At 36.4% G+C, this 26,152-nt stretch overlaps 1 protein-coding gene across 1 annotated transcript in view; it reads left to right on the top strand.

The window, feature by feature from the left end:
• The window catches only part of LOC144347881 (uncharacterized), a 41,605-nt gene extending 18,246 nt beyond the window's left edge, over positions 1–23,359 (top strand). Inside the window, exons 6-16 of the mRNA XM_085494715.1 lie at positions 258–320; positions 1,750–1,812; positions 2,813–2,997; positions 4,226–4,346; positions 5,129–5,238; positions 15,442–16,669; positions 17,481–17,735; positions 20,191–20,259; positions 20,938–21,042; positions 21,270–21,492; positions 21,584–23,359. Of these exons, the coding sequence (XP_085350841.1) occupies positions 258–320; positions 1,750–1,812; positions 2,813–2,997; positions 4,226–4,346; positions 5,129–5,238; positions 15,442–16,669; positions 17,481–17,735; positions 20,191–20,259; positions 20,938–21,042; positions 21,270–21,490 (2,420 nt within the window). The 3' untranslated portion in view covers positions 21,491–21,492; positions 21,584–23,359. The remainder of the gene's footprint in view (positions 1–257; positions 321–1,749; positions 1,813–2,812; positions 2,998–4,225; positions 4,347–5,128; positions 5,239–15,441; positions 16,670–17,480; positions 17,736–20,190; positions 20,260–20,937; positions 21,043–21,269; positions 21,493–21,583) is intronic.
• Positions 23,360–26,152: the final 2,793 nt, after the last annotated feature.

The following is a 26,152-nucleotide window of genomic DNA, read 5'->3' as shown; positions in this document are numbered from 1 at the left end:
TAATTTTTAAGGAATTTGAATGTTGCTCAAGATAGGTAGTATAAATATTGAACAGTAGTTGTTGATACCAGTAGCTAAACCTTTTTTTTATAAATGGGTATGACTTTAGCTAATTTAAGGCCATTATAAAAAATATATTATGGGCAGGGGGGGTATGGCAAACACACTTGACTATGTTAGGGGGACACCAATATCTCCAACTGATTTCCCAGCATCTAAGGCATTGATTTTATTAATTATATTTTTCTTACTCACAGGTCATAAAAAACAAAAACATACATATTCTAATGTAAGCAGTGAGAGGCCAGGCAGTGCAAAACGTAAGTGCAAAATGGGAACTTAATGATTTCAATGTATGCAATAAGCACATACTGGGAACATTTGAGCCTAGCCTGGCTCAGTGGATGTATATATACATGTCTCTATCAGATTTTGCTAAAAATTGACACAAATGTACTTTGGTAATGCATAATTAATTTTCAAGGAATTTGAATGTTGCTCAAGATAGGTAGTATAGATATTGGACAGTAGTTGTTGATATCAGTAGCTAAACCTTTTTTTATGAATTGGTATGACTTTAGCTAATTTAAGGCCATTAGGAAATATACTTGGCAAAGTAAAAAAATGATATTATGGGCAGGGGGGAGATGATATGGCATACACACTTGACTATGTTAGGGAGACACCAATATCTCCAACTGATTTCCCAGCATCTAAGGCATTGATTTTATTAATTATATTTTTCTTACTCACAGGTCATAACAAACAAAAACATACATATTCTAATGTAAGCAGTGAGAGGCCAGGCAGTGCAAAACGTAAGTGCAAAATGGGAACTTAATGATTTCAATGTATGCAATAAGCACATACTGGGAACATTTGAGCCTAGCCTGGCTCAGTGGATGTATATATACATGTCTCTATCAGATTTTGCTAAAAATTGGCACAAATGTACTTTGGTAATGCATAATTAATTTTCAAGGAATTTGAATGTTGCTCAAGATAGGTAGTATAGATATTGGACAGTAGTTGTTGATATCAGTAGCTAAACCTTTTTTTATGAATTGGTATGACTTTAGTTAATTTAAGGCCATTAGGAAATATACTTGGCAAAGTAAAAAAATGATATTATGGGCAGGGGGGAGATGATATGGCATACACACTTGACTATGTTAGGGAGACACCAATATCTCCAACTGATTTTCCAGCATCTAAGCACTGATTTTATTAATTATATCTTTCTTATTCACAGGTCATAACAAACAAAAACATACATATTCTAATGTAAGCAGTGAGAGGCCAGGCAGTGCAAAACGTAAGTGCAAAATGGGAACTTAATGATTTCAATGTATGCAATAAGCACATACTGGGAACATTTGAGCCTAGCCTGGCTCAGTGGATGTATATATACATGTCTCTATCAGATTTTGCTAAAAATTGACACAAATGTACTTTGGTAATGCATAATTAATTTTCAAGGAATTTGAATGTTGCTCAAGATAGGTAGTATAGATATTGGACAGTAGTTGTTGATATCAGTAGCTAAACCTTTTTTATGAATTGGTATGACTTTAGCTAATTTAAGGCCATTAAGAAATATACTTGGCAAAGTAAAAAAATGATATTATGGGCAGGGGGGAGATGATATGGCATACACACTTGACTATGTTAGGGAGACACCAATATCTCCAACTGATTTTCCAGCATCTAAGGCACTGATTTTATTAATTATATCTTTCTTATTCACAGGTCATAACAAACAAAAACATACATATTCTAATGTAAGCAGTGAGAGGCCAGGCAGTGCAAAATGTAAGTGTGAAAAGTGAACTTCATAATGATTTCAATGTGTTTAGTCCCCTGTGTGCAATAAACACATACTGAGAACGTTTGAGCCTAGCCTGACTTAGTGGATGTGTATGTACATGTCTCTAAGACCAATATCTGAAGAACAACTATCATATTTTGTCAAAAATTGGCACAAATGTGCTTTAGTACATTACAGTGTGTAATAAACTTTCCCAAAAAATTAATTTTGCTCAAGATAGTTAGAATGGATATTGAACAGTATTTTATGACTTTAGTAGCTAAACATATTTTATTATTGGCTCTAAAAAAATCATGATAATAAATTGTCTGGGGCAGTAATGTTATACGAGTTTAGATCCCATATTTGAGACAAACAATATTGGTAGTTTTATTCAGGATTCTTTTGCAAGACTACTGAAGAAAATATTTCAATGTCCATAGAGATGTGTTATTAACTATTCATCATATTGAGTTTTTGATGGTGGTAGCTGTAACTTTCACAACTTTTATGTTTCATCATTTAGTTGGTGTAGAATGGCATGTATCTCCAGATTGTTATCTTGTATATTGTTGTAGGTCGTGTAGTTGGTGTAATGGTTGATCTTCAGTTGGTTTTCATTGTTTCCAGTTTGGCTTTTAACCCTCAATTTTCTATAATAATTTCCTGTATTCTGGTACATGTATATGTTCAAATCTGGAAGCACATGTTAGGAGTAGTTCTAAGTGTGGTATATCCTATTGAGATTTGCCTGGTTTTTTAGAGAGAAATCCCAGTTTTGTAAGTTGTAGTAAGCTTGGACTGATGTATTTGACATTAGTGTTTGAGACTTGTTTGTCATTACCCTTTGTGAACTGTATTTCTTTATTCCCTGTTCTGAGATAAATTCATTTGGAACATGTGCCAGCATGTTGGGTGGTCACTATCTAAAGGTTTGACTAAACATGCTCCCTTTATAGCTGTGTACATTTTTGTAAGTAATGTTATAATTTCTTCTACATTAAGCTGTGCCTCAAGGTGAAGTTGAAGTAAAAGGAAGTACAGCTAGAATTGAGCGGGTTGGAAAGAATGAAGAAGTATATAAAAATCTCGAGGAAAGATTGAAAGATGTTAAAGATCCAGAAAAGGAAGACTTTTGCTTTACATTGTTTGATTTTGGCGGGCAAGAAATTTATTATATTTCACATCAGGTTAGTTGCATTTAATGAATTACAGGCATTTTATTGTGGCTAATGTTGAGTGTGACAATTAAAGCCTGCACTCCTGTTAGGGAAGCTCCTGCAATTTAGCAAAAACAAGTTTGTACAACAAATAAACAAAGTAAAACTCTTCTGAAGTACTTTATTCGATGCTGGGTAATCAAGCTGTAAGCCATGTTAGCAGCATTGTTTGTTTTACATTCAGTTGAACTATTGATCAGTACAGCAGTATGTGTCTATCAGCACTTATCAATTATCCATGAACAGTACATTAACAGCAGTATAGAACACTCCTTGGGATTTTTTCAACTTTGCTAAGGAATACATTGTTACACACACACACAAGTTCAAGATTTTTCCTCTAACCTCTGCGATTGCAAGTACCACTGTGAACATTCAATCTTTGGAAAGTAGAGTGCAAACAAAAAATACAACTCAATGCTCCTCTTACTTCATTGACAATGTGTTTCCCATGTGGTTAATTACCAAGGAATTTGAAGTAGGCATATGTTAATCTAGCAGAAAATGCAACCTTGTTAGGCAAGGGAGTGATCATCCAATCCTTATTTCTATGCTTGTATGTTCCTTTTCTCAAATGTATCAGGTAACCTTGGACCAGTAACGAACTTTTTGAACGCATGTATTTAGATAAACTTATTTAGGATTATTTCACCACAGGTCATATAAAAAGATGTATTACTTGAGGTGCTAGATCTAAGTGATACTTACTTACGCATTGCAATGCATCAGGACAAGAACCTTCACTGAGAATTGCGATCGAAGAGCTGATATATCTGTTTGACGCCATTTGTGTTAATTCAATTCAATGCCTTTGTCATTTTTCTAGACCCTTATATCAAAAACTGGCTCTTCCAACATAAATTTTTGATCAATATTGTGAAGTCTTTGGGCTAAACAGTGATCTCTAAATAAAAAAATGTTGCATAGATGCATTTGGCAAACATAGGATCTCATTATCTTAAATTCACCGAAGTGCTTTTATACACTAAACCTTGTTTACTTCTCTTATTCCAGCATAAGTGTTATTAGATAAACCATTATGAACCCATTTACAACAGTGTAATAGGCTTGCATCTGTTTTTCTCATATGTCACTTATAGACAGTAACAAAAACGATATATTAGGAATTGTTATTGACACTATTTTGGTGTTGCAGTGGAATACAATGGCGAAATTTACCAGTAACTTATTTTTGCAGGTTTTTACACAGGGTAAATTCTTGTACATAATTGTGACAGATATTTCCAAGAAACTGGATGAACCCGTTACTGACCAAGAAGGGCAATTAGAGATTCGTCATGAACTGGAAACAGCAAGGGGTGAGTAGTTCATAAATACTATACCAATATTTGTTATTGCTCTTCATTTCACGTGATTTTGGCCTGGCCCAATTTACAAAATTGGTACATAATGGTGGACATTCACATATTAATTAGTTTTTTTGATAATCCTTAACAAATGTGCATCATTTTTGTTCAAAAAAGCAAAAAACAAAAATTGATATGTGGCTGACCATATTTGAGTGTTGACAGGGTTTCAAACTTGGCAATGAATCATTTTTTTCACAGTTTCAATCTACTTTGTTTTTAAGTGTCTTACTTATTTCTCTGACACACTTTTACTGATATTGTTGGTCAAAAGACTGTGACTAGATGGCAATGATCACTATGTGAATTTTATTTTTACACTCAAGACATAATAAATACACAAAATTTAACACCACACAGAGTAATTACAGATTGAAAATTGTGTGATTTCCTGTTAATGAAAAACTAGTGACCTTAATGTTAATGTGCTTTCTTATTCCCATGGCAGATTTGTTTGATACTATGGCAAAACAGAATGGTTTGTATAAAAATGTCAAATTGTGGTTTTGATGCTGAGATGTCATTTATAATTTACATAATTTGAAACAAATTTGTTTTCAATACATTAGTTAAAATTAATTAATATAACATCGAACAAGTATGTTATGAGTCCAAAATTGTTGATAAATGCATATACATCAATATATATTTACTGTTGCCATTAATGTTTATAAACCTGACGTGCATAACTACAAAAAGAACTAACCCTTTTTTTTTCTTATTTCTTATTTTAGACTTTATTCTCTACTGGGTAAATACAATATTGACATATGCTATTCAAAGTAAAGATAATAAGTACCCGAAGATAGTAATTGTTGCAACTAAAGCAGATAAAATATCAAAGGTATATTATTATTCCCTGACCAAATAATCCAAAATAAAAGGGCTGCTTCAGCAAGCCTTTTGTTTATTAGGCTTTCGATGCATTTCAGCATCGAAAGCCTTTTGTTATTGTAATGTTTATTATTATTATTATTATTCTTATTCTGCCGTTTTTTTAAAACTCTTCTTCTCGAAGACGGGTTACCCACTTGACCTGTTACTTTACAGAGATAATCTATAGGCAATTCTCTGAAACGTCAAAGTTTCCGATTTTCGATATGTGACGTCATTCGGCCGCCATCTTGGATTAAAGGCGAAATTTTCAATGCCGAATTGCACACCTTTCTGAGGGTCTGAGTGCTCCCAGTTTTTTATGGTAGCAGCAGTGGAACAAGGGCTAAAAATATCATCAAAAAAAACTTTAGCGGTCACGTGACTTTTTTTACTAGAATTTTCAGAAATTTTGTTTTGCATCTCATTTGCATATTTTTTGACTAATTCACTAACCCTGCATATATTGTGAAAGATCAAGTGCCATAGTATTTAATTTTCCAAACGGTTTCTCCAGGCGACAAGCCGTTTTTTAGAAAATGATTTTAGAATGTTTTTTCACATTTTTTTATTGTACCATGCAAAGCATCATGGGAAAGGGGGGAGGGCCATGTACATTCTGTTTGAAATATCTCAAGCACTATTGCAGATAGGTACATGCAACCAGTGCAATATTGAAGCTATGTGATAAGAGATGTGACTAACACATTAAATGACCATATATGGTCATATGACCTCATTAAATATGCAAGTCTCAAATATCTCAAGTACTATTCCATGTAGAAACATGGAACTAATGTTATATTGAAGGCAATGGACAAGAGAATTGACTAAAATATTTGTTGACTATATATGGTCATAGAACTCATTAAATATGCATGTCTCTAAATTCTCAAGCACTTGCATATACAAACATGGGAATAGCGTTATATTGAAGGCAATGGACAAGAGAAATGGGTAAAATGTTCACTGACCATATATGGTCATAGAACTCATTAAATATGCATATCCCGAATATCTTAGGCATTATTGCAAGTATAAACACGGAACCAATGCTATATTGAAGGCATTGGAAATAAGAAATGGCTAAAATGTTCAATGACCATATATGGTCATAGAACTCATTAAATGTGCATATCACTAATATCTCAGGCACTATTGCAAGTACAAACATGGAATCAATCCTATATTGAAGGCATTGAACAAGATAAATTGCTAACATGTTCAATGACCATATATGGTCATATGATTCATATAGTGTAATCAATTCACCATGCTGTGACTAGATCAACATACATTGTGATCAATATGCCTACAGTATATAGTAAAATAATCACCGTACATGTCTCCATTACCCTAGATATTACAGACGTGTAATGTCATAATTCTCTTGCATGAATGCAATTCAGCGCTAACTCAGGCATAGCATCGAAAGCCGGTAATCGCTGCTTGCAGCTATATTTATTATTATTCTTATTCTGCCGTTTTTTTAAAACTCTTCTTCTCGAAGACGGGTTACCCACTTGACCTGTTACTTTACAGAAATAATCTATAGGCAATTCTCTAAAACGTCAAAGTTTCCGATTTTCGATATGTGACGTCATTCGGCCGTCATCTTGGATTAAAGACGAAATTTTCAATGCCGAATTGCACACCTTTCTGAGGGTCTGAGTGCTCCCAGTTTTTTATGGTAGCAGCAGTGGAACAAGGGCTAAAAATATCATCAAAAAAAACTTTAGCGGTCACGTGACTTTTTTTACTAGAATTTTCAGAAATTTTGTTTTGCATCTCATTTGCATATTTTTTGACTAATTCACTAACCCTGCATATATTTTGAAAGATCAAGTGCCATAGTATTTATTTTTCCAAACGGCTTCTCCAGGCGATGAGCCGTTTTTTAGAAAATGATTTTAGAATGTTTTTTCACATTTTTTTTATTGTACCATGCAAAGCATCATGGGAAAGGGGGGAGGGCCCTCTACATTCTGTTTGAAATATCTCAAGCACTATCACAGATAGGTACATGCAACCAGTGCAATATTGAAGCTATGGAATAAGTGATGTGACTAACACATTAAATGACCATATATGGTCATGTGACCTCATTAAATATGCAAATCTCTAATATCTCAAGTACTATTCCATGTACAAACATGGAACTAACGTTATATTGAAGGCAATGGACAAGAGAATTGATTAAAATATTCGTTGACCATATATGGTCATATAACTCATTAAATATGCATATCCATAATATGTTAGGCGCTATTGCAAGTACAAACATAGAACCATTGCTATATTGAAGGCATTGGACAAGAGAAATAGCTAAAATGTTCAATGACCATATATGGTCATATAACTCATTAAATATGCATATCCCTAATATCTTAGGCACTATTGCAAGTACAAACATGGAACCAATGCTACTGTAAAGGGGGTAATTATTCACTGGGTTATAATTTAGCTTATTTCGCTGACTGGAAAAATGCGCTAAATTAAAACCCAGTGAATATGTAAAATTTAGCATAGAACACATTATCTAAATGACAAAACCGTGAATTTAAAACCCACTGAATATGCCCGAAATGGTAAATCAGTGAAATTTAAACCCAGTGAAAATTAGTCATTTTACAGTATATTAATGGCATTGGACAATAGAAATAGCTAAAATGTTCAATGACCATATATGGTCATAGAACTCATTACATATGCATATCCCTAATATCTTAGGCACTGTTGCAAGTACAAACATGGAACCAATGCTATATTGAAGGCATTGGAAATAAGAAATGGCTAAAATGTTCAATGACTATGTATGGTCATAGAACTCATTAAATATGCATATCTATAATATCTCGATCACTATTGAAGTTAGAGATATGAAAATAACGCCACATTGAAGGCATTGTACACAAGAAATGGCTAAAATGTTCAATGACCATATATGGTCATAGAACTCATTAAATATGCATATTACTAATATCTCATGCAATATTGAAAGTACAAACATGGAGACAATGCTATATTGAAGGCATTGAGCAAGATAAATTGCTAACATGTTCAATGACCATATATGGTCATATAATTCATATAGTGTAATCAGTTCACCATGCTGTGACTAAATCAACATACATTGTGATCAATATGCCTACAGTATATAGTAAAATAATCACTGTACATGTCTCCATTACCCTAGATATTACAGAAGTGTAATGTCATAATTCTCTTGCATGAATGCAATTCAGCGCTAACTCAGGCATAGCATCGAAAGCCGGTAATCGCTGCTTGCAGCTATATTTATTTTTGTTATTATTCTTATTCTTATTCTGCCGTTTTTTAAAACTCTTCTTCTCGAAGACGGGTTGCCCACTTGACTCAAGACTTTGTAGACATAATCTATATGCAATTCTCTAAAACGTCAAAGTTTCCGATTTTCGATATGTGACGTCATTCGGCCGCCATCTTGGATTAAAGGCGAAATTTTCAATGCCGAATTGCACACCTTTCTGAGGGTCTGAGTGCTCCCAGTTTTTTATGGTAGCAGCAGTGGAAAAAGGGCTACAAATATCATCAAAAAAATCTTTAGCGGTCACGTGACTTTTTTTACTAGAATTTTCAGAAATTTTGTTTTGCAACTCATTTGCATATTTTTTTACTAATTCACTAACCCTGCATATATTTTGAAAGATCAAGTGCCATAGTATTTATTTTTCCAAACGGTGTCTCCAGGCGACGAGCCGTTTTTTAGAAAATGATTTTAGAATGTTTTTTCAATTTTTTTTTATTGTACTATACAAAGCATCATGAGAAAGGGGGGAGGCCCTGTACATTCATGCAACCAGTGCAATATTGAAGCTATGGGATAAGAGATGTAACTAACACATTAAATGACCATATATGGTCATGTGACCTCATTAAATATGCAAGTCTCAAATATCTCAAGTACTATTCCATGTAGAAACATGGAACTAATGTTATATTGAAGACAATGGACAAGAGAATTGACCAAAATATTTGTTGAATATATATGGTCATAAAACTCATTAAATATGCATATCCCTAATATCTGAGGCACTATTGCAAGTACAAACATGGAACCAATGCTATATTGAAGGCATTGGAAATAAGAAATGGGTAAAATGTTCAATGACTATATATGGTCATAGAACTAATTAAATATGCATATCTATAATATCTCGATCACTGTTGAAGTTAGAGATATGAAAATAACGCCGTATTGAAGGCATTGTACAAAAGAAATGGCTAAAATGTTCAATGACCACATATGGTCATAGAACTCATTAAATGTGCATATTACTAATATCTCAGGCACTATTGCAAGTACAAACATTGAGACAATGCTATATTGAAGGCATTGAACAAGATAAATTGTTAACATGTTCAATGACCATATATGGTCATATAATTCAAATAGTGTAATCAGTTCACCATACTGTGACTAGATCAACATACATTGCGATCAATTTGCCTACAGTATATAGTAAACAGATCACAGTACATGTCTCCATTACCCTAGATATCACAGAAGTGCAATGTCATAACTCTGTTGCTTGAATGCAATTCAGCGCTAACTCAGGCATAGCATCGAAAGCCGGTAATCGCTGCTTGCAGCTATATTTTGTCACTGCAATTTCCATACTATAAGTTAGATATTTGTCTATCTAAAGTTAGACAATGTTGGTCTTATTACTGCCAGCCTATTTACCCTAAAATTATAATTAATGCTAGCTTCCACCTGGTCCCTCCAGGGATTATGGGTAATAAATGTGGAATATTCAGGTTCATTCCATTCTGTGCTAAAGCACAGCAGCTTCCAAAGAGTGATTCGCCAGTATTGTAAGTAATTGGAGTGAATTGGGGTCTACCTGAAGCAGCTCCTTTAGCAATGCTGTCTCAACCCAAGCCCAACAGAAAGTTCAGTAGCAAGTCAATGTGTGTGTGAATGACCCTGTGAGCTACAACAATTAGACCAGGCTATGATAAGCAGTGGTGTTAAACGCTAGGTCTCAGAGGTATAATGTGAAATGTGTGACTTCCGGTACCTTGATGCCAGAAACATGGTATAATGCTGTATATCACAACACGTACGCGAGTTAGCTAGAATTCTCATTTCATGCATCTTGGCTGTAAACATATTGCGTCCACATTTGAGTATTCAAAGCTGTTCTTTTCCAGAACCCATCTGGAAAGTGAGCCACAACTTGCTGGCAACAGCTGTTTTTTATCTGCTTGGCATGCGAACATTGATGCTTAGTATACATTGTTCACTTTTGTGTGCACACTCGGCACAGGGTCTGCTGCCCACTTTGTTGTACAAAAGGCCAGGTTCAACCATGGAATTAAAATAAGGGAGGCCAATTTGACAGGTCTTTGGTTTTAATTAGTCCATCAGGTGACTGAGTCAGTGTGAAAGACTATCGCTGAAAGATAGAGATTGTGACTCGCTGCATGTTATGACTTGTTTAGGCCAAGGCATCCAGACCAATCATCATGTAACACAGCATATTGGGTGTCGTAGGGAGCTAAAAGCTTATGGATTTCATTCATATTTGGCACATACATCACACATGTTGGAATACATCTATATGTCAGCTTGTATCATAGTCAGATCAAAAATCTCTATACTGTATCATTGCCAGCTAAAGTGCAATGCATTGGGCAAACACCACTGCTATTGTTGTCATTAGTACCTATCTTTTCTGTATCAAAATACACAAACATAACATCTTAGTAAAATTCCTGTAAATTAAAAGGACATCTCTGCGATGCTGTCTTAGTTACCTTGGTTGGAACCCCCCATTTGCACTCCAAGAAGTGTCCAAGAACCTGCATCTATACCTTAACAGTAGATGAAACAATAGATAAAACTGACACTGACATGGCAATCATTAGTGAAGGTTTTATTGACACCATTTGGGGACTGTTAATTTTGATTCCGTCCAGCCGTGTTTCCGTCTGGAGCCATTTCTTGGACACCCTTTGACCGATCTCGTTCAAACTTGGCATACAGACAATGTATAATATGTGTTTTTTTGTATGATATGCATGCCAATTTTCGTTATGATTCGATGAAATATGGCTGACTGGCAGCCATTTTGACCCTCAAATTTGCTAAATTCTGTTGGCAACATTAAACAGGTGTTTGCTATATACAGTGTACTTAATACTTAAATTATGCAGGGACTGTTCCTCTGCAACTGCTAGAGACAGGTGGCTGTGATATACAAGTGGCCCTTAACACAGGTTTGACTGTATCTATGTCTAGCTAAAGACTCTTGCTAACGAGGTCATACATGTATCTTACAAATGTGTCAAACGGCCATGTTACAATTGCAAGGCGATTAAGGTATGTGGAGACAAAGTCATTGGTACCGTAAATGAGCATACCCATTCGGCCAATGTTTTTCAAGTGCTACAAAAATTGAAGAGAAAGGCCCCTGAAACAAATCATCACACAAGCTGTACAGTTTATATCTGAAGGCCCTGTTGCACATCTTCCTCCGTTTTGACATATTCACTGATGTACGATACAAACAAACCGGAAAACCTTGCAGAATTGGACGTACGGAAGCATATAAGGTATATTATGTTATCTATTTAAAATTACATGTCTTGCACTAAAATATATAATTGGTATGCATATCTCATCTATTGTGATAATTTAATTTTTATTCATGCACATTTTAGAGCTACAAGAAAGGAATGATAACATGTTTAATTTCTTTATTTCAGCATAGCACTGATGTTATCCTACAGTGTGACAATCAACCCAAAAACAACTGGATTGCTAATGGCATATTCAAATTGGTTCTTGAATTTTTTCAGCTGTACACCATTTACTCTGGCAGAGTCATTCCACGCCCTATTCCTTAACAAGTAACAAACTACCTCCGGAGATGTATTTCAGCAACGTTTTAATATCAATCCTAATATTTAACTGTCAGTTCTCATCGACAAAGAGAAAGTCATAAAAAATGACATGGAATCATATTCACTATGGTTACGAGATGTTTTTATCACTTATATATTGCAAAGTGATATCAGAGCGTTTTCAAGTCCATCTGTGTGAATCTGATCCTGCTGATGTCCATCTGCCATCTCTTACGTTTACACCTTTTACACGCTAGCACAAAATATGCCAGACAAAGCCAAGCAAATAGAATGAAGTCAAACATAGGAACATACCATCTAAATATATGGCCATACCATTCAAATATATGGTGATTTCTTGAAAGTCTGAGTGCAGTCCCTCTGTCACCAATATCAACAGCATCGTTGCACTGACTGAAAACTTCAGACTTGATGTTCAGTGGTGGTGTGACTTCTTACCATCCTGGAATGGTTCCGCATCATTCTTAGAGTCCAACTGGTCACTCGCTCCAAAGCTCAAATTCTTCACAGATGCATCAGCTTCTATTGGTTGCGGTGGCTTCTACATTGGCCATTGGTTTACCATACCATGGCCAGCATATTTTCCAACATCCATTGAATGGAAGGAAATGTATCATATTCTCATTGCTTGTTCAATTTGGGGGCATTCCTGGCACGGTCAACGCATACTGTTCCACTGTGACAATGAAGCCGTTGTTAACATCTGGAAGAAAGGATCAACACGATGTTCAAATATCATGCGCCTTGTCCCGGTAATCTTCTTCGTTGCTGCAAAAGGGAACTTTCATGTTATGATCACCATATTAATGGCGTCAATAATTCTATTGCCGATTCACTTACTCGTTCACAGATGCAACGCTTCAAGCAACTGGTTCCAACAGCCGACCACACCGCTACTCCAATTCCACCCGATCTACTCCCAGAGCGCATCATATCTCAGAACTACCAGCCACACATTGAAGTACACAAGCCCTAGCAGCACAAGCACATTTGTACATGCAATGCAGCATCGCAGACTCAACCCGTCAAACATACCAAGTTGGCCAAAACCGCTACCACAACTTCTGTGACCTATACTGGCTACTAGCATACCCAGTCACACCACAAACAACCATACGATTCGCCACCTACCTAGCTCAGACTGGCATAACGTACAAAACCATTAAGGTCTATCTGGTGGCCATTATCCATCTACACACTGACTCAGGTCAACCAGACAACATCTTGGACAACGTACAGTTACAACGTACACAACTTGGCATCAAAAGGTCATTAGGGGACATCAAGAAACCACAACTCCCTATCACTATGAACATTCTAAGACGCCTGAAAGAATCACTCCGAACGCACCAGTTCATCCACACAAATGACAAACTCATGCTATGGTCAGCATTTACGGTTGCCTTCTTTGGATTCCTAAGAGTCAGCGAATTTACTGCAACGTCGCCCCAGCATTTCAACAAAACCGGTACTTTATTGATCGAAGACATAACATGTGCAATCGAGCTACACGTCCAGTTACGTGCCTCCTAAACAGATCTTTTTCGTCATGGCTGCATCATCAAAATTGCGCCTACATTCACCTCAGTCTGTGCCGTTCATGCGTACACCGAGTATCGCAGTATCTGTGCCCCATCACCCCAAATGCCTGCCTTCCAGTTCCACTCAGGGAGTTGGCTTACACGTCAATACCTAACTACCCACTTGCGTGACCTGTTGACTAGAGCTGGGATCAAAAATCCACGCCTGTACACAACCCACAGCTTCAGACGAGGGGCAGCGACAACCGCAGCAGAAGCAAACATGCCAGATTGGTTAATCAAGATTCTAGGAAGATGGCGAAGCGACGCATATTAAGTGTATATTGACACACCTTCGTCAATGCTACAAGATGTGCCTCGATTCCTCTGCGGACATTCATCTTAGACGCCACCTCCTACTACCTGTGGATTCTCAACCTCACGTGACTCTCACACTGGCATCTTGTTTGCCACATCCACATACTTGTGTTATGCCGTGGTGCTACCTTCAACCATCCAACTTTGTACTCGCTCATTATTACCTCGTTACATTTATTTACATGAACTATATTTCGCTTTAGACATTTACCTTGACGCGTTCATATCATCTATTTCACTTTCAGTCGTGTCGACCACCTCTTGCATTTTATATATCACGAGCAACATCACAGTATGTACTTTAATGCCACAACATATATTTATACTTATTCCTCGGCTTGCTTGTCGCTGCGCCATTCCCGGCCATCTCATAATTTAGGGGTTGTCATCGCAGTGCATGCGGGCACCACTCGATTAACACGCTGCCATTCTTCGTGAATAGAGTCAAACATGCGACTCTGTGCACGGAAATGGTATCCGCAACGACGGTCGGGTGGTGACCCCTGCGTTTACTGGCCTCGATCAAGTACCATGCTAATCTCTCCGTGATGTGAATCAAATCTGCGACTCACATCACGGAACAGGTTTCGGCGACGACGCTTGACCGTGGCTCACACCCCTTCTGCTCTCAGCCAAGAATTGGTCTCAAGTGTCGTTTCTTAGCATTAACCAAAGGTTTGCAGGAAAATCAGCACCATCACAGTGGCGACAATACAAAGATTTAGCTGCAAGAATATCTACTATATATAAAACAGGGAAATCAACATATACTATATTTCTTAGGAGAATAACTAAGGAGACTAACTAACTAAGGAGAATGCTAAGAATTGTAATTTTCAATTAAAGTGACACACTCAAATTTGGTCATTTTATTTTTTTGCTGAGTTGTTGAGTAGTATTGGCTGGTCTATTATTTGTGACCGGAGGAGCTATCAGTGCCATTTGTATTGTTTGACAGGGCCAACTTCTTTAGTGTCACTAATATATCAGTAAACAACGGGAATGCATATCAATGTTGTCCCAGGTGATGGACAGTGCTTTCAATGCTAGTGCCATCTGTCATGACAAGTTTTTTGGACGTTCAGCGATGTGGCAAAAAGATGAATGATTCTGGGTCAAATATAAAAGACTTTTGTGGCAATTTGTTAGGAGATCTATCTGCGCCTCAATACCCCAAAAGTTCTAAATTTGTGATAATCTGTCAACTATTGTGTCCCCCTGATGTGCTAGTGGTGTTTGTAGTTGTCACATCACCTATTCTCCCTGTCACCTCTCGTGCAGTATAGGGTCAAGGGTGTATCAAAGTGTATAATGGAATGTAGCCATGGCTCATTGCTGCTCAATGTTCATTTATATTTATACAGGATGAGGCTGTAACACGTCTGGATGAAATTAATGATTTTTTGTCAAACATAATTACCCACAAAATAGCTGTGAAAATCGAGGCCCTTTATGCTATCAACAATAAGGTCCCAGAAGTGGTTTATTCCATAGATGGCGGCGATGGGAAGAGTGGCAGTATTTCATTGCTTAAAGATAAACTCCAGAAGATTTTAAAGTCGGATTGGTTCAAGTATAAAGTTAACTGCAAGTGGTTGGAGTTCGAACTTCAACTGAAAACCACAGTTGCTGATACAAAGAGACCTATTAAAACAATCAAAGAGGCCCTTGAGCTAGCAAATGATATTGACATGAATGAAGAGGACTTTAACAAGGCACTGGAGTTTTACTACAGTATTGGGGAGATGGTCCATCTGGAAGAGGAAGTTGGTATTAAGCCGGAGTGGTTTGAAGAGTTGTTCAGGATTGTTATCACCTGCGCATTGGATAAACATCTTCCCCCAAAACAAAAATGCTTCCTTAAAGTCTTACAAGAAGATGGTAAATTGAGCGAAGAGCTTTTGAATGAAGCGTTGGAAACAAAGGAGAGGCGAGAAGATAAGAGTATCTTGATTGAATTATTCAAGGAGTTTGATATTATTTGTGAAGTAAAGGAATCATCACCAGTACAACCAGGCAAGCGAAAATTTATAATGCCATGTATGCTGACCAGCAACACATCTATTCTTCAAGATAAACCTAACACAACAACAAGTCCTGCTCTGCATTATCATTTTCCAGATAATTTTCTTCCGAATGCAGTTTTCCATCAGTTAGTGGTGAGGTGTGCATCTGTTTGGACAGATCATCCGGTGTTATACAAACATGCAGCACAGTATTATTGGAACGCCACGACTATCATTACTATAAAGAAGGAAGGTTCTGACATAGTCTTGACTGTGACATTTGATCATGACGATGATGATGATGAGGTTTCCAATCTGGCACACTGTGGTCCAACAATCAGAAAAGCTGTAGATGATAACCTAGACGTAATCATCAAGAAATACAGGCCTGGTTTATCATATAAGCACAGTTTAAAGTGTCACTGTGGTAAACATGATCCGTCAAATACTAGAGAAGATGATGGATGTGTTGTCTTTGGCTCCTCGAAAGAAGATCAGTGTTGTTGTAGAGAACCACGCCGATGCCCTAAAGGGAATCTATTTAAACCTCATGACTTGTCATTCTGGTTTGACACAACTTATCCTAGTAAGTATGTTTCTTTTATTAACACCAAAATCTTGGGATATCCATAACTCTTGACAAAGTGCATTCCCAATTTGTGAAATCATCTCTTAATCAATTCATACAAATATTATGAATGAATAATGAGAAATTAGCTGCAATCAAGTGAGCCTACTAAATTAGGCTATACATGTAAACAATAGACACTCACTGACTTAGGAAGCTTTGTTTGTTCTTATTGTTTTATCTAAAAGTGTTTAACTTGTTCTGGGATTGATGTTTCACACAGAGTGGGAATGTAAATTGAACTTCTAACATTACAAGTTACAGTGATGTAATTGAAACATTTTATAACATTGGACACTGGTTTGTTCTGTCAATCAACAAATGTTAGCAATTAAATGTTCAATAGTGTTTATGTTAAACCAAAACACCCAATATTATTCAATATTTTCACCAAACAATTTCATAATTCAATACAATTAGTGAGTAAGGATGATAATTATTTTGTATTTTATATACATAATTGAATTTCTGGTGTACAACATGCACATGATTACAATCCAAAAATCAGTAATGTGTATTTTTCCCAACCTATGAAGGGAGAAAGTTGACTTTGACATTCATTCCTGTATTAGATGACACAATATCTTTTGTAACAAGTGGAGTACCATGTAAAGAATTGAGTGTAAATTACCATGTTTTCTATGCATCTTGACCTGATATAAATAAATAAATATATAAGTGAATAACCAAACAAATAAATAAATGAATAAATTTAAAATGTTTTGTGAAATGTAATAACCACACATTTGATAAACCATTCATATTGCAGATCACTCACACAATACACCTGCTATCTGTGCCATCAAGACAGTGTCTGCAACACAATTGACTATCCAAAGGAAGCAACATCCATCAAAAGTCAAACTTCAGCGCTGGATGGCAAAGGAGACTAAATGGGATGACGTTCCACATACTGGAGACAATAGTGTTAAGGATAAACATCTCAAACCAAATACGAGATATTATTACAGAATACAAGCTAGTGGAAAGACAAGTTATGCTGTTTCAGGAGTAACATTAGGAGGTATGCATTAAAGATCCACTGTCAAGTATATTAATAAGCACAGCTGAACTACATGTATATACACCACTATACCCTCTGTTTTATCATTGCCCAGAGTGTGAAATAGGTATAACATATATACGTGTACACCACTATACCCTCTGTTTTATCATTTCCCAGAATGTGAAATAGGTATAACATATATACATGTACACCACTATACCCTCTGTTTTATCATTGCCCATATTTCTTAACAGTATAGCTATATCTTAATAGTAGATTTAGTATACTGACAATTTGATGTGATAAGTATAGACCGAATATATCACCTGAGATATACCAGGAGTGTGAATGGATTGTACCAACTGCTGGTATCATATCATGTTGGTGTGATCAGTGATAGGTAGGTACAGTACAGTTTTCAGTATAGACCTAATATACCACCTGAGATATACCAGGAGTGTGAATGGATTGTACCAAGAGCTGGTATCATATGTTGGTGTGATCAGTGCTAGGTAGGTACAGTACAGTTTTCAGTATAGACCTAATATACCACCTGAGATATACCAGGAGTGTGAATGGATTGTACCAAGAGCTGGTATCATATGTTGGTGTGATCAGTGATAGGTAGGTACAGTACAGTTTTCAGTATAGACCTAATATACCACCTGAGATATACCTGGAGTGTGAATGGATTGTACCAAGAGCTGATATCATATGTTGGTGTGATCAGTGCTAGGTAGGTACAGTACAGTTTTCAGTATAGACCTAATATACCATCTGAGATATACCAGGAGTGTGAATGGATTGTACCAACAGCTGGTATCATATGTTGGTGTGATCAGTGATAGGTAGGTACAGTACAGTTTTCAATATAGACCTAATATACCACCTGAGATGTACCAGGAGTGTGAATGGATTGTACCAAGAGCTGGTATCATATGTTGGTGTGATCAGTGATAGGTAGGTACAGTACAGTTTTCAGTATAGACCTAATATACCACCTGAGATATACCAGGAGTGTGAATGGATTGTACCAACAGCTGGTATCATATGTTGGTGTGATCAGTGATAGGTAGGTACAGTACAGTTTTCAGTATAGACCTAATATACCATCTGAGATATACCAGGAGTGTAAACGGATTGTACCAACAGCTGGTATCATATGTTGGTGTGATCAGTGATAGGTAGGTACAGTGCAGTTTTCAGTATAGACCTAATATACCACCTGAGATATACCAGGAGTGTGAATTTATTGTACCAACAGCTGGTATCATATAGTTGGTGTGATCAGTGATAGGTAGGTACAGTACAGTTTTCAGTATAGACCTAATATACCATCTGAGATATACCAGGAGTGTGAATGGATTGTACCAACAGCTGGTATCATATGTTGGTGTGATTAGTGATAGGTAGGTACAGTGCAGTTTTCAGTATAGACCTAATATACCATCTGAGATATACCAGGAGTGTGAATGGATTGTACCAACAGCTGGTATCATATGTTGGTGTGATTAGTGATAGGTAGGTACAGTGCAGTTTTCAGTATAGACCTAATATACCACCTGAGATATACCAGGAGTGTGAATGGATTGTATCAACAGCTGGTATCATATAGTTGGTGTGATCAGTGATAGGTTGGTACAGTACAGTTTTCAGTATAGACCTAATATACCATCTGAGATATACCAGGAGTGTGAATGGATTGTACCAACAGCTGGTATCATATGTTGGTGTGATCAGTGATAGGTAGGTACAGTGCAGTTTTCAGTATAGACCTAATATACCACTTGAGATATACCAGGAGTGTGAATGGATTGTACAAACAGCTGGTATCATATAGTTGGTGCTTGATTAGAATACCAAATGGCAGTCATTTTGTTTTACTATTTGACATTTAATGCTGACTATGTTTGTATGAAGAATTCATCAAAATCAAACACATTTGTCATTTGATTCATACCTTTGTGTGGCTGCAGTGTTCATGGTTTTGGTACATGCATTGAACATTTTATGACCTTGATGCGCATCATTTTGTTTTTCAGATCTGATTTAAAATGCTCAACTGGTGGCCATTTTGTTTTAATCAGGAATGCATATGCACATGCATCAATTTAGTGAATGGCCATAATAATGCAACAAATTCATCAAAATCATTATTCACTAATATTCACATACTATATCCAGGTCATGTATGCGTGAATTTCATTCAAACTTGGTACACACATTGGACATTATGATATATTGGTTTAAGTTTTTCCAAATAAATTCACAATACATTATTTCTGGTATTTCAAATTAGAAAAACCTCAATATTTAAATACATTAGTTAAACATCAGTCAGCTTTACACATACAGAGAATATGTGAATAATGAATATATGTAGTGAACATTGTTCAGTAAATCATCATGATGATGATTGTTTTTCTCATATGTCAATATCCTAACATCTAAAAATGTTTATTGTTTGTAATAGTTACAGCTGCTGTCAGAAGTGAATCACCGAATCATTGTACTCCCGCTAAACTCACAGATACTGAAAACGGTTAGTATAGTTTATAATTCAAAGAATGATTGATTGTTCTACTGATGTTTTTCACCAACACCATACTCATTGAGTTGTTTTGTTTGAACCAATACATTGTTGGTATGATGTGTTCGATGCAAAGTGTGGTGTGGTGTCTTCAGTATATCGTATAGATATATCAGTGTGGATGGATTGTAACTGACAGCTGGTATATTGATAGTATATGTTGTGATCAGTGATAGGTAGGTACAGTCTTCAGTATAGTATAGAGTAGATATACATGTGAATGGTATAGTGTGTTCAAGGCTTGGTATGTATAAGGTAGAAAAATGAGAAGTGTAGATGGTCTATACATATTCAATATTATAGGTCTGGTTATTATTTGGTCACTTATTTCTTGGGAGAGGGCATCAAGTGGCGAATGGGTCTTCCTTTCCTTTCAGGCGTGTTAATCACTAGCTTTGATGATTGTAGTTGGTATCATATTGAGGGTGTGTTTGTTAAGTTCAGTATGAAGTTAAAGATATGAATATGAATTATGCGATAATGATTGTGTATATTAAATATATACAACTTGTTCTCCACTTGTAAATTATTTCATAATGCAATAGTATTATTATGTTTTCATATCAATAAACACTGCTTAGCATTGTCTATGTGTCTATTCACTTGAATTGTTTATTATTGTCACTATAGAAGATTGTTTACCTGAAGGCGCCTCTTCGTCAACGAGCCCAGCAGTTTCCAAAGAAGTGGAATTCAATGAAATACTCTTTGATATTGCTAAAGAAATAGCAAAAGGTAAATTAATAATCACATTTGGTTATAAACATTCTTTCCAGATCTTTTTCATGTTTCAACTTTAAATTACATCATAATACCACAGTAGTGAGTATGTCTGCCAAAAATAAAATATCATTCATATTTTATATAAGGTATATTTAATTTAGTCATTTCATATATCACAAGATTGAGAAAATCAACACAAAGTTTGCCATACTTATATTGGCTTGTTGCACTTTTTACAGATGAATTGAAAACATTGAAAGATCTATGTGATGTTTATCAGCTGATACGGAAGGGGGATTTAGAGAAAAAGGAAACTGTATATGCAGTGTTTCAATGTTTGCGTGAAGAAACCAAAATCAGCTATCACAACACAGAATGGTTGGAAACATTATTAAAGAAGATAAGTAGGAAAGATCTGGTGGAGAAATTTGTAAAGCCATATTTATCAAAGAAATATTAAAGGTAAATAGTGTCTTAAATTAGAACATTAGGTTTTATTTTTATCTGATTGAATCAATTACCCCATTGATCACTGATTTATATTTATTTCCAGTTTTCAGATTTATGGAATTGAATCAACTCATTGTGAAAGATGTGACTGAAGCCAAATTATCTCTTGTTGATTTATATGGTTGTACCAGGACTGAAAATATTCTTGGATCATTGAGACCTAGAGCACACACTTCATCACTTCATAATTTTCGTTCCAGTGGGTTGATAATTACATCCAGCCAGTTTCCTGCTCATCTACAGTGATGTTGTTTTACTGAACAGACAAGATCATTACCATATATACATGGAGTTATTCACACTTAATTTAAGTTTTCTAAAGTTTACTGTGAACATATTTATATAATAACACACAAGTTCCCTATAATGTTTTGAGCTTATTGAGCACGATACAATGTGAACAAAAAATGTCATAAATATTCTGTGTATTTATTACATTTTAGGTTTATTATATTTTCACAGCCTGCTATGAACACAAATTAATCTGGCGTGTTTAATAATCACCTTGTTATTTCTGAAATATGTGCTATTATTTTTTGAGAGCTTTTATACAATTCATGTTATCGTATTCTATAAGGGACAATGAGATTAATACAGTACATGCAGTAATAATTGAGTAGCACATTGGCTAGTAGTTTTCTTGTCAAATTTCGTTCGATATGTTACTGTACTATTATTTGGGGGGAACTTTTATAAAATTCATGTTATTTTATTCTATAAGGGACAATGAGACTAATAAAGTACATGTAGTATTATTTTGGAACACATTGGCTAATAGTTTTCTTGCTGTACTATTATTTTTGGAGAACTTTTATACAATTCATGTTATCGTATTTTATAAGGGACAATGAGATTAATAAAGTACATGTAGTATTAATTGAGGAACACATTGGCTAGTAGTTTTCTTGCCAAATTTTGCTTAGATGTGTTGCTGTACTATTATTTTTGAGAACTTTTATACAATTCATGTTATCATATTCTAAGAGGGACAATGAGATTAATAAAGTACATGTAGTATTAATTGAGGAATGCATTGACGAGTAGTTTTCTCGCATATTGTGATTTCGACAATACCTGAAAAAAAATATTTGTTCAATTTCAGGTCTGTTTTGTGTCCACTGAAATTAAATCTATTATGGCTGAGGTAAATGCTACTACACCATTACGACTGACAATTTACAAGTTATTTTTTTGTCAAAATCATGCATGCAGTCAATCAGAGGTCAATTCTTCGACAACCAGTACTTCACCGTACGACTTACAATGTACAAGTTATTTTCATCAAAACCATGCAATCAATCTGAGGAACAACTGGTACAACGTACACAATTATGAGTAAAAATGTACTGTATTAATCTCTTAATTAAATAAGACTAGTATTGCCATGGGATTTGGGAGATACATTTCCAATGATATTGATTACAAGATAAATGATTTACTTTATTGAACACATACACCAATGCTTATTCCCTTTCAATGTGTATCACCAGTAATCAGTCAAGTAGAAACAGTCAATATTTTTATCTCATTTTGACTTGCTCAATTTGTGCATGATATTTTCACGCAGGAATAGAATTAGTGAAGTTATTGTGTCACTAACACATTCTCACTAACACGACAAATAGTATACCACATTCAGTCAAATAATGTTCTCTGTCACACCAATAAATCACTTTCTAACATTTTATTTGATATTTTGTGCAGTAATTACAGACTGTTCGCATGTCTTGATTGGTAATGAAAAAGAATATGCAAATGATATGTAAATTATATAATTTGTATGCATGATTTCGTAGTAAATAAAGGAACAAACTATCTAGGTCGTATTGCAATTTATTCAGAATGCAGAGTTTCAGGAATTACTGATCCCCCTGGGTATTGAGTTGCAGTTACTAACGATCCTCCCTAGGTAAAGAGTTGCAAGTACTAACCCCACCCTCCCCCACCCCACCCGGGTGGTTACAAGTACTATCCCGTCCATACAGAGCTGCAGGTGCTGCCCCCCCCTACAGAGCCGACGGATGCCATCCCACTCCCAGAGCTGAAGATTCTGAAGACCCCTGAATGCAGAGTTGCAGGTAATAAACCTCCCAGTACAGAGTTGCAGATACTGCGGACCCCCGCGGTAGAGTTGTAGGTACTACCAACCCCCTGGGTAGAGTTGCAGGTACTACCGACCCCCTGGGTAGAGTTGCAGGTACTACCGACCCCCTGGGTAGAGTTGCAGGTACTACCAACCCCCTGGGTAGAGTTGAAGGCCCTACAGAAACCCCCCTATACACACACACACACAGAGTGGAAGGTGTTTGGAAATAATCTTTTTTGCAAGGCTGGTAAAAGTTACCTGCTCTTATACACTGTACCCGATTGGTCACCCAACCCTAACATCTAACAGACAGACCAATCAGAGAACAGCTAGTTTGTTGACAGATCAAAATTTGTGTATAAGAGTATGATTTGACTGAACTGGACTATGCACCCTATTCATTTCTATAGGCTATCTATACGTTTTATGCATGTACATACACAGTGACTGTCTGGCAAATGGACCCTATTCATTTCTATAGGCCATCTATACGTTTTATGCATGTACATACGCAGTGACTGGCTGGCAAATGCACCCTATTCATTTCTACAGGCCATCTATACGTTTTATGCATGTACATACGCAGTGACTGGCAGGCAAATGGACCCTATTCATTTCTATAGGCCATCTATACGTTTTATGCATGTACATACGCAGTGACTGGCAGGCAAATGGACCCTATTCATTTCTATAGGCCATCTATACGTTTTATGCATGTACATACGCAGTGACTGGCTGGCAAATGCACCCTATTTATTTCTACAGGCCATCTATACGTTTTATGCATGTACATACGCAGTGACTGGCAGGCAAATGGACCCTATTCATTTCTATAGGCCATCTATACGTTTTATGCATGTACATACGCAGTGACTGGCAGGCAAATGGACCCTATTCATTTCTATAGGCCATCTATGTGTTGTGTGCATGTACATAGGCAGTGACTGGCAGGCAAATGGACCCTATTCATTTCTACAGGCTATCTATATGTTTTATGCATGTACATACACAGTGACTGTCTGGCAAATGGACCCTATTCATTTCTACAGGCCATCTATATGTTTTGCGACGTGTACATACGCAGTGACTGGCAGGCAAATGGACCCTATTCATTTCTATAGGCCATCTATACGTTTTATGCATGTACATACACAGTGACTGGCTGGCAAATGGACCCTATTCATTTCTATAGGCCATCTATACGTTTTGTGTGTGTACATATGCAGTGACTGGCAGGCAAATGGACCCTATTCATTTCTATAGGCCATCTATACGTTTTATGCATGTACATACGCAGTGACTGGCAGGCAAATGGACCCTATTCATTTCTATAGGCCATCTATGTGTTGTGTGCATGTACATAGGCAGTGACTGGCAGGCAAATGGACCCTATTCATTTCTACAGGCTATCTATATGTTTTATGCATGTACATAGGCAGTGACTGGCTGGCAAATGGACCCTATTCATTTCTATAGGCCATCTATGTGTTGTGTGCATGTACATAGGCAGTGACTGGCAGGCAAATGGACCCTATTCATTTCTACAGGCTATCTATATGTTTTATGCATGTACATAGGCAGTGACTGGCAGGCAAATGGACCCTATTCATTTCTATAGGCCATCTATACGTTTTATGCATGTACATACGCAGTGACTGGCAGGCAAATGGACCCTATTCATTTCTATAGGCCATCTATGTGTTGTGTGCATGTACATAGGCAGTGACTGGCAGGCAAATGGACCCTATTCATTTCTACAGGCTATCTATATGTTTTATGCATGTACATAGGCAGTGACTGGCTGGCAAATGGACCCTATTCATTTCTATAGGCCATCTATGTGTTGTGTGCATGTACATAGGCAGTGACTGGCAGGCAAATGGACCCTATTCATTTCTACAGGCTATCTATATGTTTTATGCATGTACATAGGCAGTGACTGGCTGGCAAATGCACCCTATTTATTTCTACAGGCCATCTATACGTTTTATGCATGTACATACGCAGTGACTGGCAGGCAAATGGACCCTATTCATTTCTATAGGCCATCTATACGTTTTATGCATGTACATACGCAGTGACTGGCAGGCAAATGGACCCTATTCATTTCTATAGGCCATCTATGTGTTGTGTGTGTGTACATACAGTGACTGGCTGACAAGAACTGAACAAGAGTTGAAGCATTCATATAAGATATGATTTGATTGGTTGAAAGAGTCTGTCAACAAACAAGCTTCTTGCTGATTGGGTGTTAGGTTGGGTAGCAAATCAATTACCCAGCATTCATTTCTGGCAACAGCATGGTACAGAGAATGGCTCCAAAAACTTATCTACACGCATGCTTATCACATGACCATCGTGCTTAACATTCACAATACTCACGTCTAGCGTAAAATATCACTAGCTGATAGTTCACACTAAACATGGAGATATGCATGATAGACGTGACCAGTCTGTGTATTTGAACTGTACAGGGAGAAAACCAAATTGCGTGGCAGTCTTTATCACTGTGAGAATTTCACACTA

Source organism: Saccoglossus kowalevskii, chromosome 20 (assembly GCF_978046115.1).
Source record: "Saccoglossus kowalevskii chromosome 20, keSacKowa6.1, whole genome shotgun sequence".
Taxonomy (NCBI): domain Eukaryota; kingdom Metazoa; phylum Hemichordata; class Enteropneusta; family Harrimaniidae; genus Saccoglossus; species Saccoglossus kowalevskii.
The sequence above is the reverse complement of the archived record's forward strand: the minus strand, read 5'-3'. Positions and strand labels throughout refer to the sequence as shown.